This window comes from Sarcophilus harrisii, chromosome 2, assembly GCF_902635505.1.
Source record: "Sarcophilus harrisii chromosome 2, mSarHar1.11, whole genome shotgun sequence".
NCBI lineage: Eukaryota > Metazoa > Chordata > Mammalia > Dasyuromorphia > Dasyuridae > Sarcophilus > Sarcophilus harrisii.
Genome location: NC_045427.1, coordinates 386354699 through 386368761, shown reverse-complemented (window position 1 = coordinate 386368761; position 14063 = coordinate 386354699). Strand labels below are relative to the sequence as shown.

Here is a 14063-nt window from a genome sequence, read left to right as displayed (position 1 = left end):
AGCTGGCAGACAAGCTGCAAGAGCTCTTGGAACCAAGGAGGGAGATAGGCCTCTAAGAAAACTAACCAGGCTATTTTGAACGAGACAATAAAGGATTTAAATTTTTAACACCTGGCTGCATTTGGGGTGATTATTACTTGGAACTGAAATTAAGGCTGCCTCCAGAACCTCCCAAAGAAACCTGCTCCCAGAGAATGATTATATTTTAGAAAAAAAAAGAACATCACAGTGGTACACCTGGAATTTGAACAGAGGTCCTTTTGATTACAAATCCAATGCTATTTCCACTCACTTAGACTTCTATTTTAATATTCTAGAGATTGTAATTTGTAATATTTTAGATATGAAAACAGAGAATTTGAACTAGTGTTGGGCAAATAACCAAGATCAAAACTGGCACATTCCCAGATGTTTGGATTCGCCAATCCCACCCTTCTCCATCTGGATGAAAGTAATAGTACCTCAGAGATTACAGCTAACTCCAAATCTCCTTTCTTTTGGTTCTTTATGATAGATCTTAAAGGTTACTGCCTATCTTAGACAACAATTAGTGAATATGCAAAGCATCAGGAAATGAGGTAACTATCATAGACTTAGAAGAAAATTTAAAACTTGGAAGGTACATAAAAATAGAATGGCAAAATGGCAATGTACTCCTAAACAAGTGAGTACTAGAACAAACCAAAGGAATAGTATTTACATAAAAAACCATTCTATAATGTTCTATGAAGATAGATACATTGTCTAAAATAATTTGGGTAAAGCTGTAATGTCTGAGCTAAAAGGAACCTCAAAAGAAAATATGTCAGCTAAGGAAGATATCTTAGAAATCAAATGGTCATCCACAATGGAAAGAATACTAGCTTTGGAATCAGTAGGCAAGGGCGCTAAATCAAAGTGCTTTACAAATATTATCTCACTGCTTCTGTCATTTGAAACTTGTGGAACCTTGGACAAATCACTTCATCATGCTAGGTGTCACTTTACTTACTAAAGTGAGAGGGACTCAACTACATGACTTGTAAGATGATTTTCAGCTGAAGATTTCTGATTCTTTGGACTAATTCATCCTCTAGTACATTAATAGGACAACTTCATTTTAGAGATAGAGATGTCAAGTGACTTGAAGATTATATGCAAGTTAATGACAAAGCTAGCATGCAACCTATTTCCATCTCCCATCCCCTCAACTTAAAAACAGAAAATATTCAGTTAAATTGACCTGTACTATCAGGATGAAATCTTCTAGTTCTGGGCTTTGCCCAGGCTCTGGAGAATAGTGCCATATGCTGAGGATCTTGGCTGAGGCCACACTTATGAGTCAGAGTTTCCATTCCATTTGATTGACCTGGGTTCTGTAAAAATTTACAATCTCCTCCCACTTTTATCATTCTGATAAAGGAATCAGGAAATCTTGGCCAGATACAGGAGGAATGTCTTCATTTATAAGCATGTTATAGCTAACTTTAAAATTTAGGGTAGTTTTCTTATACCTCTCCATGGTACTGAAACAAATCTTAGACCATGTATTTTGGTTACTCTGACCAAGGTTCTGACTCTGCCTCAGAGTCCCTTATTACTTTGAATAGTTCTAACTTGAGCTAATTTAAATTCACCTTTTTGATTTTGGCTCAAAGCTAATCAGATAACTATTCAAGTCACTATCTTGAATTCACAGAAACTGTACCACCTGATACTGTGGTTTCTCTGCTCCAAAATGGTCACTGTGAAGATCAAAATGACTACATGACTGAATTTGGTCTGATTTAAGAAGGTAGTGTGGTATAGTGCAAAGAGTAAATGTTTTATAGACATTGGCATAGGGTCAAATCTTGAGCAGCTTTTATATTTCCCATCTCTGGGCCTCAGTTCTATAAAATGAAATCGGTGATGTTTAAATTATTTTGCAGATACATTCCTGAGCTAAATTTTGTAATTCTTGTGAACTCTTCCTGACACTGGGATATTATTAGAGATAATTTTATTTCCAATCCCATGTTCACTACCTTTTAAATAAGACCATTATCACTTCACAACTCTATTACCATATAATGTGCTAGATTCTAGGTTCTACCTTTTCTGGTGTAAGGATTCCAGACCAATACTCCTAAAATACCGCAAGTTTACACTGATTTCTTTTTGATTCCTTCATCAAATGCAAACTCTACATTGCAAATTACTATGGAACAAAAGCTATTATCCTCATTATCATGATTTGCCTGGACCTGCGAGTTCACTGATATAGGACACTCTAGGTTAGCAGATTTTTTCTGCCAAGGAATATAAGCAACTATTCTGAAACGTATAATCTTATAAAGTTACCACAGGCACTGAGAGATTAAATGATTTGTCCAGGGTTATGAACAAGTATGTGTCAGAAGCATGATTTGAAGTGAGATCATTCTCACTTTAAGGCTAGAATGTTACCCACTATCTCACACTGCCTATTATATTCATGTTTTCACCATCTCCATCATATTTATTTCAAAATGTTGCTCAAGCATGACATCTATAATCTATATGCTATTCCACTTTTAATATCATTTACCACTAACAGCACAAAGTTTCAAAGTTTGTCATCTTTTCAATGTTTCATGTGAGTTCTACCTTTTTGGGTTTGCGTGCAGAGGCCACATTTTCATATTTTTGTGAAAAAAAATTTTTTACATTCTTCTCTTCATATTTATATGTTCATTGGGTATGTATGATTTATCACACAAGTTGAACATGATGACAGGAGAGTGGCTTCACTAAATAACAGAATTTTTCAATTGTTGCTAGCATGGTTCTTTTTTCATTGGCTTTGGTGTTTGTGTATTTATTTTGCTGTGAGAAATTGAAAGTGCTCTTTATTCTTCTCAAATCCTCAATATTTCATAATACTTGAAATAAAGAACAGGACATTCAAAAGATGAAAAAAAAAACAAACTTTGCATGGGAATGTCATTGTTAATGCATTTAAAAGAAAGATTATTTTACTTTTCAATACTGACTCAATGGAGACATTTCCAGAGAATGGAGCCTAGGGAAAATGAGAATTCCAAGAAAATTAGTACCAAATCAGCAATATAGGTATGTTGATCTGCCTCTTCTCACTTATAAATGTTTAAAGAAAATTCCAGTTCAAACTCTTAGGGCTATATGAGGGAAATGCAATGGAAATAGGCCTAGACTCAGAATCAGAAAACTTTTGTTCTCATACTACCTCTGTACTTCTTACTGTATTACTTTGCTTAAGCCACTCACAAATTTCTCTGAGTCACAAATTTCTATTTTTGTAAAATGAAATGAATGGATCCAGAGGGTTTCTAGGGGCAAAGAATTATAAAGTGCCTTAGGAACTGAACCAAATTCTAACTGATGAAAAATTATTTTTAATACTATTGAGATTCTTTCCAACTCTAATATTATGTGATTTAACAACCTCAAATATAAAAGTTTTAATTTTCTACATTATAGCATCTTTTGAAAGTTAGTAATTTATGACCTATATTCTAGGGTTCCTTCTTATTCTTAATATTCTGTGTTCTAACATATTTTCAGCTTCATTAATCTGTGATTCTAAATTTTGAGTTCTGTTATTCACTACTAAGTAACTACCTCCTTATCAAGCCATTCACTCCATAGTAAGACTTCAACTGGCATCTAACTGCCTGTCATTGAAACTGACAGTTTTCATGTTTCAACTTTTCTCACAATCTGTGAATATAACCTGAAGTCTTCATCATATTTAGAGGTCAACAAATGCCATTTTGGGGGATTTTGGGGAAATTGTTATTTATTTCCTCTGGCCTGGTCTTTTGTTCAAAAATAAAGATTTTTCTTCCTTGTGGGTTAATTTCAAAAGAAGTGATTTTTTTTCACCCTATAACCTCTGCCACCTTCTCTAAAGATCTGCACCTTCTAGTTTTGGTGATTTAAAGAAAGTCCTTATATTGCTCAAATGTATCCTTCTATGCCTATGAGGAATATGATCTTTGTGAACCATAACCTTGAGCTTATATACTTCAATACTGCTAAAGAGTTATGATTTTTGTAAATTCGGTTACCCTCTCAAAACCCATTCTATACCTGAGTAGATCATTTCATGAATTATTATGGACAAAATAATTCTTCTTCTGAAGATTACAATTAACTACTTGAGATCATATATCTTTATCTTGGATGTTTTCCACTCAGCCCACTGACACTCCAGAAATTGTGCCTGGGGTGAGCATATCTACTTGACTTGATACTCCCTTGGAGAGAACATAGCTTTTATCTTCACCCTGGTCATTTTTACAATACTCTAACATATCTCAACCTTCTCCCACCCCTAGTTCTTTTTCTGAGAATTGCAATCAAAGCAGCACTATCATTGATTCTAATAAGACCATCTCACTGAATGTCCCATTATTCAGTACTCACCATCTTCGACTCATCCTAGAACCATAACTCCCTTCCTAAGATATGTTGTCTTCCCCATCAGAATGTAAGTTGCTTCAAGTAGGAAATGACTTGCTTTTTATTAGTGTCACCAGTGCTTTACATTGTGTTAGGCACATATTAAATCATTAATCAAAAGCTTTTAATTCATTAATTCACCTATTCTGTAGATACAATTATCCCTTAAATAGTTAACTAGGATGGTCTTTATGTGTCAGACACACAGGGAATCACTAAGCTCATAATAAAGTCTTTCCAGATTGATAGGTCCCACTAGAGTTAGTGGTCTGCTGACAGGGTCTTCAAGAATTCAAGATGATTACTATACCACTCTGAAGCAGAGAAAGACTTTACAGAAGAGCTTTTATGTAATGAGCATAAAACACAGAGGACATAGGTTAATATGAAATCACATATCTTGGTTCTAAATTTTCTCTGTTCTAGTCTTTCCAGAAAAGGCATTGTCATTTGAAAATCTCTTTCTCCTATTCATTTTAGGAATACATCAAATCTTAGAATTTCAGAGCTAGAAGCAACCTTAGAATATAGAAAACAGGAACAGCTAGGTGGGGCAGTGGATAGAGCACCAGCCCTGAAATCAGGAGGACCTGAGTTCAAATCTGGCCTCAGATACTTAACACTTCTTAGCTGTGTGACTCTGGGCAAGTCACTTAATCCCAAATGCCTCAGCAAAAAAAAAAATTAGAAAACAAAATACTATAGCCAGAAAAGACCACTGAAGGGAAAACAATTAGAGTAAAACCATAGCTGTTTTAAAATGGAAAGTGGCCTATAGATTATATGCAACCTGTTCAATTAATAAAGAATGAAACTTTGAGCCAGAGAAACAAAGTGTCTTGTACAGTTCTATTCAGAAGAATGACAAGAACCCTGGTTTCCTAATTCCTAGTCTAGTCCTATTTGAAACTTCCATTCTATTCCAACTCTGTTATCTTGCAAGCAGTTATATAAAAGAAATAGAAATGTTTTTCCTTACAATTCGTTTTTTTTACTAGCTGTAAATCCCCATGCAAGTCCACAAATGCATTGTGTCTTAAAGCTGCTAACTCTGATTATTTTTAATGCAGCCTTCTCTGAGCAAACAATTTAGAAATGTGGTGACATTTGCCATAAGTGAAAAGGAGCATGTGCTCATAAAACAATATAAAAGTGACCTCTCCTACTCATTTGGAATTTGCACCGTAAGAAAGGTTTTCTGAGGTGAAACATGAATGCATCAACATCTTGTACTACTTTTATCTAATTTCATGTTCCTCCTGGGATAAGTATGGAATGCAAGGTTGCTTATATTCTATCAGATGCTAAAAGCTGTTTATTTAGCTATTGGCATAAGAACAGTTTTACACCTAAGAAATGAACAAACTTTGATGTCTCTTCAAGGGCTGAGGGTCACAATACATTCAATATTAAAGTAGTGACAAGAGTAGAATTTGAACCCTCTTCCTCATGCTAAAGATAGCTTTCTTTTCTCTATGGAACAATCCCCAAGATATGATATCAACTTGGTCTTCTCTGAGAACAATGGAAAACAGCCATTCAATGATGCTTCACTCTAATTCTTAATGTTTATAGAACAGTAAACTGAGTTCCATAGAGAATGACTTGCCCATAGTTACACAGATAATATTTCAGTGGTCTTAGATATGAAACCATCTGTTTAAATTTCAAAATACTGTATTCATTCAGATACTTGCTAGGCTCTCAATATGCTCAATTTCCTGAATAATATCACCCCACCTTTTTAAAGAAATGTAACTCAGTAATAACTCCCCAAAGTAACTATGAAGGTACTAATCAGAATCTCCAACACCAGATAACCTACTGGTACAGGGTATTCTTTAGTTATGCCATGTAGCAATGTGGGATAACTTGGGAAATAAGTATACAGGAGGTGCCATGACTAGGAATTTAGCAAAGCAGAGAGTTCTAGCTGATACTAAGGTTCTAGGAAAGCAAGCGTTATATTCAGAGATATCAAATATGACAGAGAGGGTCTGGAAAATAGAGAACCATAGACTATCATAAGCAGAAGGGATTACAAATCATAAATTTTCAGTGGTAAAAGGAATCATAGAAAATAGAATATCAAAAGTAGAAAGGTTCTTAGAATATAAAATATGAAAGTTGTTAAGGATCCTAGAATAAAGAGTATCAGGACTAGAAAAGATCTTGGAGGTCCTTTAATTTAATCTCCACATTTTACAGAAGAGGAAACTGTACTTCAGAAAAAGGAAGTGATTTGCCTAACATATTTAGTTCTTCTATCTTACCTTATGCTACCACTAGTATAGGTCTTCCCCTCCCCCAAACTTTGTTCTCTAGCATAAAGCAATATTCACTGGTCAGCAATGTAGTCAACAGATAATCATCCTTGGATGATCTTTTGAACATCACCTTGTCAGGAGCATGATATAAGTTTGTGATACATCAATGAAACCCAGTTTTTCACAGGTTGTCTTTTTGTCTTTCCATAGGCTAGTCTTCTCCCTATAATACTTTCTCTATTCCTCTTTGCCTATTATGATTCTCTTCTTCTTCAGGGTAAATCTAAAGCTTTCCTCTCCTCTAGTAAGTCTTCCTATAGACATACATGCATATACACACATATCCAGAGTTTCTAATATGTTCATGTGCTAAGCACTGAGAAGATGGGAATATAATCTTCATGGAACACCTGGATTATCATACGCAATTAGTATAGAATGTAGCTAGTGCATTCATGAGATATAAATAGGTCATTAAAATTGAGGAGTGGTTACTTCTAGCTTGGAAGTAATTAGGGAAGGCTTCGTGGAGGAGGTAGTACTTGAGTTTATGCTTTGAAGGATGAGTAGGAATTGAAAACTCAAGAATTTGGCAATGAGTGGAGAAGAGAAAGAGGGCATTGGGTGGAGAGACAATTTTGAGCAAAGGAACGAATGTAAGCAGAATATTTGGGGCATTTTGAGGAAACGGAGAGTACTCTGATTTAGCTGAAGGGTAGACTAGATATAGAGGAAAGTGGAAAATAAAGTTGGAAAGGTAGGGTGGACATCTATCATAGAAGACTTTAAATACCAGGATGAGTACTTTATGTCAAAGACAACAGAGAACCATTAGAAGTTTCTGAGCAGGAGAAGTGGAGGAAAGGGAAGGCAAAAATATACTTATTTAGCACCTACTTTGTTCCAGGCACTTTTAAATGCTATAAAATATTACCTCATTTGATCTTCATCACAGCCATGTGAGGTAGGTGCTCTTATTACCTTCATTTGACTGAAGAAGCTGAGGCAGACAGAGTTTAAGTGACTTGCACAGGGTCACACCCTAAGTATGTGAAGCACTTATACTTTATCCAGGTCTAGTAGTCTATTCACTGCACTACTTAGTTGTCTCCAAAATATAGAATTTAGAACTTGGAGGGATCTTAGAAATTATGTAATCAAACTCATTCATTTTTTTTTTACAGATGAGCAAACTGAGACCCAGAGGGATGAAATGGTTTGCTTAATGCCACATACCTATTAAGTACATGGCTAGGCTTAAGATCCAGGGTCTCTGGTTCAAAAGACATTTTTTCTATTTAAACCTTGAGAGTAGGAATGAGGGAGATAAAGCAGAGTTCAAAATTCCACAAACTCCTGATATAGAGACATATTTTAGTATTTACCTCTCCCTCTTCTGATTCCCAGCAGCTAACAGAACAGAGTATAAATTCAGAAATATTTTAGATTCATCATCTGACTAGTTCCCACTTACTTCCATAGTGATGTATGCATAGCAGCCAAAAGAGAAGACTGCCATTCTCTCTTTTCTCCCTATTCTGATAACAGGTGTCAATGTAGAGACCAGTAAATTAAAAAAGAAGATAAAATCAGATAAATGTCCCTCCAAAATTCCAGTGAAAGGAATGAGTGTCCATCCTTAACATAGGCTAGCCACTTCTGCATGCTGTTCAGGAAATAAATCAGCAAGCAGAAACTGCAATTATCAATTCCCAGAGTATCCCACCAGTAGGGCCTGAATTGTGGGACTTAACACTCAGCTAATTGTGGATCCATACAGTGTGCAGATGATACATCATGGCCAATAAAATTGAATACAGTGAGTTAGAGGGTCTCTTGATGATTTTGTGGTAAGCTAAAGAATGGAGGCTACAAGGTCTAATGGAAAGAATTCTGGTCTGAGTCAGTCAAGACAAAAGGGGTAATGTTCTGACTGGGACAATGACTTGCTGAATGACCTTGAGGGAGTCATTTCTCCTTGGAAAAAAATGAACCTACATTTTATTATCTGTAGAATATGTAGAGTTACATCTATACTTCTTGACTCATAGGGCTATTGTGAAGATCAAATAAGTTAAAGGATATAAAATGTTTTGTAAGAATAAGGAAAATTGTAACTTGTTATTCTGGTTCTTCAATCCATTTGAAGTTTTATTTCCTATGAGCTATAAAGACAGTTTTTAGCTCACTTTTGCCTCCTCCTTGTGTTCTCAAGGCCACTTCCATATGCTCTTAGGAGTCAATATAACTCAGGGCAGTTTTAGACTTTTATTGACCATAGGGGAGTAGTCAAAGAACAAGGAGAAATCATTATTTCAACCTGCAGAACTTTCTTTGTTCATTCAAGAAATATGCTGAAATGTAGAGGATTTATCTTTACCTGTTAAAGTTAATTACTCCCAGAGAGATGAAATCCTGGGTGCAAAAGGTGGTGGCCCTTCTGGAACACCAGAAAGTGGATATCCCATCTCTCTGCACCAGTGCAGTCATCAAGACAAGTTAGTGATTCATCATAGGAACAAACTGGCTAATGAGTAACCCCTGTTTTGATAACTAATGGCTAACTGACCTTTGCATTCACACAAATATTCCATATCAAGTATGAGGCTACAGGCAATGTACTGTGGAAAACATTAAAAAATAAAAATAAGGGGGAAGGGGGGAGGGAGAGAGAGAGAGAGAGAGAGAGAGAGAGAGAGAGAGAGAGAGAGAAAGAGAAGGGGAGGGGGGAAGGAGAGGGAAGAGACAGAGACAGAGAGACAGAGACAGAAAGACAGAGACAGAGAGGCACATAGAGAAAGACAGACAGAGAAACAGAGACAGAGACAGTGAAACACACACAGAGAGAAAGAGAGAGCATTTTTGTTCATGATTGTGACTGGAAAGTTGATGCTCAGAGATAGGAACCTAGGGATAAGTATAAGAGACCTGAAATTATAAAAGTTTTTGTATCTTAGAAACATACAGATTCATGGAAGATCACAAATGTGTCTTTTTATCAGGATAAAGCCAGAATAAGTTCAGGAGACTGAAGAGAGAGAAAGAATATCACTAGCTAAAAGTGGTGAAGATTTGATCTTATAATAGATATAGCTTGCTTTCTACCTTGTTTTACATCATGCATTAGGTCTAGATGGCTCTGGACTTACAGGGATTGATTAAAAGGATGGCAGAGGTATAAGGTAAATCTAATCACAATGAATCTGGCAAAAAGACATTAAGAGTACAATCCAACTTTCCTTGATAAAATTCCCATTTTAAGTTATATCTATATAGTTTCTCAGCCATATCCACACCCTCATAGATTTATCTTACTTTATAACCTTTTTGAAGAAAGGGCTAATCTTTTTTGCTTGTATCTGTATCCTTGAAGGTTAGTACCATGTCTGGTATTTAATAAGCATGGAATAAATGCCCCCCCTCTCCTCTCTTTCTTTCCTACTCTGCTTCCTTCCTCCCTTTCTTCTTTCTTTTCTTCCTCCCTCTCTCCTTCCTTCCCTCTCTCCCTCCCTCCCTCTGTCCCCACCTCACTTCCTTCCTTTCTTCCTTCTCATCTAATTATTTATCTACCTATATCAGCTTGCAAATGAACACTTACAGGAACCAAGTAGATGATGTTTGTAAAGAGGCAGTGTGGGAAAGTAGGGAAAAATCATTAAAAAGAGAGGAAAGTAAAGCTGGATTCTGACTTTTCAAACACTTCCAGAGTGATATTAAGCAATTTACTTAATCTTTATGACCCTCAGCCATATCATATTTAAAATGGGGATATAAATACTTTACCTGCCTTGAGGGAGAGAGCTAGGTTAGCTCTAAATTTTTTGATAGTTGCTTCATTCTGCCCTCAACTTGATAGGATCCCTCTAGCACAGATCATATACAATTGGCTCAGACAGTCCTACCAGATTTTCCAACTAAATGCTTATTTATGCTTGAAGTTTAATCCTCAGCTCCATGGATAGAACCCCAAACTTGAAATATTGTATTAAGTCACTTCACAGACTCTTATAAGGGGGAGAAGGCAGAACTTTCAGAAGCTCCTAAAGGTATTAAAATAAGTGTAGTGGAGAAGGATAAAAGCATTTCTGAATATGAATCTGAAAGCATTGTTCTCCCTGTTTCAGTCAGCAGTTCTGGCCAGCAGCAAGGGAAAAGTCAAATTGCTTTCTCTGAAAGTTCAAAGCTTGAACAGTTTTATTGAGGGAGAGATTCTTCAAAATTAGAGTAGGCAAGATTCAGAAAGTTATGGTTTTTTCCTCTTTTTTTTCCTGACACCTTGAAAAAATGAATATGAGAGAGTGGGCATTAGCACTGTTAATGTTTGTTTAATGTATATAGACAGAGTGAAGTTCAGTTTTTTTTTGAGAACCTTCTTGAGACAGTTTACCTGCAATGGTTGTATAATGAGAAAATGGTAAATCTGCAAGCTACTTTTTAACACAGGATAAAGAACATTAGACCTGAAAGGGGCCTGATACCATAGAATTATTGCCTTCCAGGATCATAATTAAAGAGCTAGAAAGACTAAAGGATAATAAATCTAGAATTGGAAGGAACCTTGGAGGCCATCTATACCAAATCACATTCTATAAATGAGGAAACTGAGGTCAGAAGAGCGAACCGAGGGATACAAAGGTAGTGTCAGAGACAGGACTGAATCCTGGTTCTCCTAGATCCAGGTTTACTATTCTATTTTAAGGCCACACACACAGTGACTAAGAGTTAAAAAGTTCAATGTCCAATTATTTTACTCATGAAGATACTAATGTCTAGAACTTTTAAAGACTTCCCCAAAGTCATACTGTCATTGATCAACAGATCTAGGATTTGAAAAGGTTCACTGACAGACTTCAAAACCAATTCTCTTTTCCTAATACCATAAAGCCTTAGGACAAAGAATGTTAGAGTTGGAAGCACTCTTAAAAGATCATCTACTCTAAGGTCTCTAGGCTAATCCCCTAATTTAAAAGGCAGCTTTATCATGCAGTAGACAGAATGCCTGATTTTGAGACAGAAAGATCTAAGTTTGAATCCTGCCTTAGACAATGACAAGCTGTATGACCTGAGCAAATTTATCCCAGATTCAGTTTCCTTATCTGTAAAATAGGGATAATAATTATATCTTTTGCACTGGATTACTATGAGGATCAAATTAAATACTATGTAAGTATTCTGCAATTATTAAAGCACTACATAAATGCTAGTTATTTTATTAAATAAATGAGGATTATAAAAAGAAAAAATAGTCAAGATCATATAATGAGTTATTAGATAAGCTGGGAGTTGAACTGAGACTTCTTTACACTACTGGACTGAGTCAGAGAAAAGAAGTGGAATCCAATCTTAGATCTGATATTAATTTTCTGAGTGACTTTGAGGAAATCATTTCCTCAAGCTGGATCTTCATTATCAAATATTTAACAAAAGAAAACAAAAACAAACAAACAAAACACCCCAAACTAAAACCAACAAAAAATGACAAGGAAACAAATAAGTCTAATATCCCCAAATCTCATGCTTCTTGCCTCATAGGAAGATCAAAAAAGGTAAAGAACGTAAAGTTAGATTATGTCATTTCCCTATCTTTTAAGGAGTTTTGGAATATGAAAATTTAGGTTGTAAAATATAGATTTATTGACAGCTTTGCCTTCTTTGTTATATTTAGCTGATGTGAACATAATATTCTGTTTGCACTCTTTGAGACCATCAGGGGAAAGTGGCTTAGCAATGGGACTAATATGAAAATTATGCTATCCTCATGTCTAAATTGGAATTGAATGAAGGTTTAATTTGAGAAATTTACATTGTAAAACAAAGCAAAATAAAAACAAAACCCAATCTGGAACACTGAATGTGAAGAAATCATTCTCAGATCCTTCACCGAGGGATTAGCAAGAAAGGTGAGTAAAAAGATGGAGAAAAGATTACCAACCTGGGTGAAATGTCACAGCCTTGCTGCATGAAGGCTCCCAGAGAAAACCAGAGGCTGTTGAAGATCCCAAACTCATTGGACTGGTCACTGGTTGCTGGGTCACGTCCTTCCTCAAATTCTTCACTGTGCCACTCATAGGGGCTGAAGCGACTGACCAGAAAGAGCACAACGCTCACACCAATGTAAGCAAATACTATACACATCCAAATCTCATAGGCCAGGGGATCCAGGAAGGAGAAAACCCCTGGCTTGGACTTCTGGGGTTTCTTGATCATGATGGAGATACCCAAACTCATGAAAGGTTTAGAAAAGTCGATGACTTCCTCCCGGACTAAGGTGATAGTCAAGGGGGCCACAGCCACGTCTGCTCTCTGGAAAAAAGGAAACATAAATCTAATTGGAGTGAGGAGGTCTCTAAGACTTGGTTTCCTCCTTTCCTCCTTGGTCCTTGTCTCTGTTGTCCTATTAATGTTTCACAGAATCTCAGATTTGGGGCCTTAGGATTCATCTGGTCTAATTTCCCATCCCATGCAGAAGTCAGTATCCTTGACAGATGATCATTCAGCTTCTTCTTGAGTATTTTCCATTATGGAGCACAAGTCATGCAAAAAGCAACTTACTCTACAGATTTTAGAAAAAAAATTGTTCTTGTCTTATGACAAGAAAATCATCCTATATTATCTATATATCTTACTGCCTTTTTTGGAATCAAAAGAACCAGAATTAAAGTTGATGTCTGTCAATTATATAATTAATTGTGGTATAGGAATGTAATGGCATATTAATGGGCTATTAGAAATGATGAATATGAAGCACAGAGAAGCATGGGAAGGCACATGAAGTAAGTATAATCAGTAAAACAATATATCTGATGAGTACTACAATACAAATAGAAAAAAGAAAAAGCTCATAACAATGTTGTGTAATCATAATGACCAAAATTTATACCAAAAAAGATGAAAAAATGCATTTCTCTTTTTTCCCTTATTATCATACCAAACTTAGTTTGGCTAAAATTGCTCTTTTTAAATTTATTCTTTGTTACAAGGAACAGAGTACACACACACACAGAGTAGGGGAGAGATGACATGATATGTAAATAAAATTGAAATACAACATAAGAAATTCTAATAAAACTTAGAAAAACAAAACAAATACCAACTTAATTTTGATATACAAAAGTATAGAATGCCTGGAAATGACCTTAGAGGTCAGATAATAGAAGCTAATTTTATTGATGAGGAAAATGGGCTCAAAGAGAAAATATATAACCTATCAAAGTCAACAAGAAATTAGTAGAAGAATTGCCTAGAACACTATTCTTTTGATTCTTAGATAAATATCTTTCTATGAAACCTAGTTTTATATGAATGATAAAAAACTAAGTTTGGCACAAATGATATCTATATAACACATTTTCT

At 35.6% G+C, this 14063-nt stretch overlaps 1 protein-coding gene across 2 annotated transcripts in view; it reads right to left on the bottom strand.

Moving 5' to 3' along the window:
• Nucleotides 1-14063, bottom strand: part of GRIA1 (glutamate ionotropic receptor AMPA type subunit 1) — a 343445-nt gene that overhangs the window by 101549 nt on the left and 227833 nt on the right. For both annotated transcript variants that reach the window (XM_031953566.1, XM_031953564.1), the window contains exon 11: nt 12643-13013. In XM_031953566.1, the coding sequence (XP_031809426.1) occupies nt 12643-13013 (371 nt within the window). The remainder of the gene's footprint in view (nt 1-12642; nt 13014-14063) is intronic.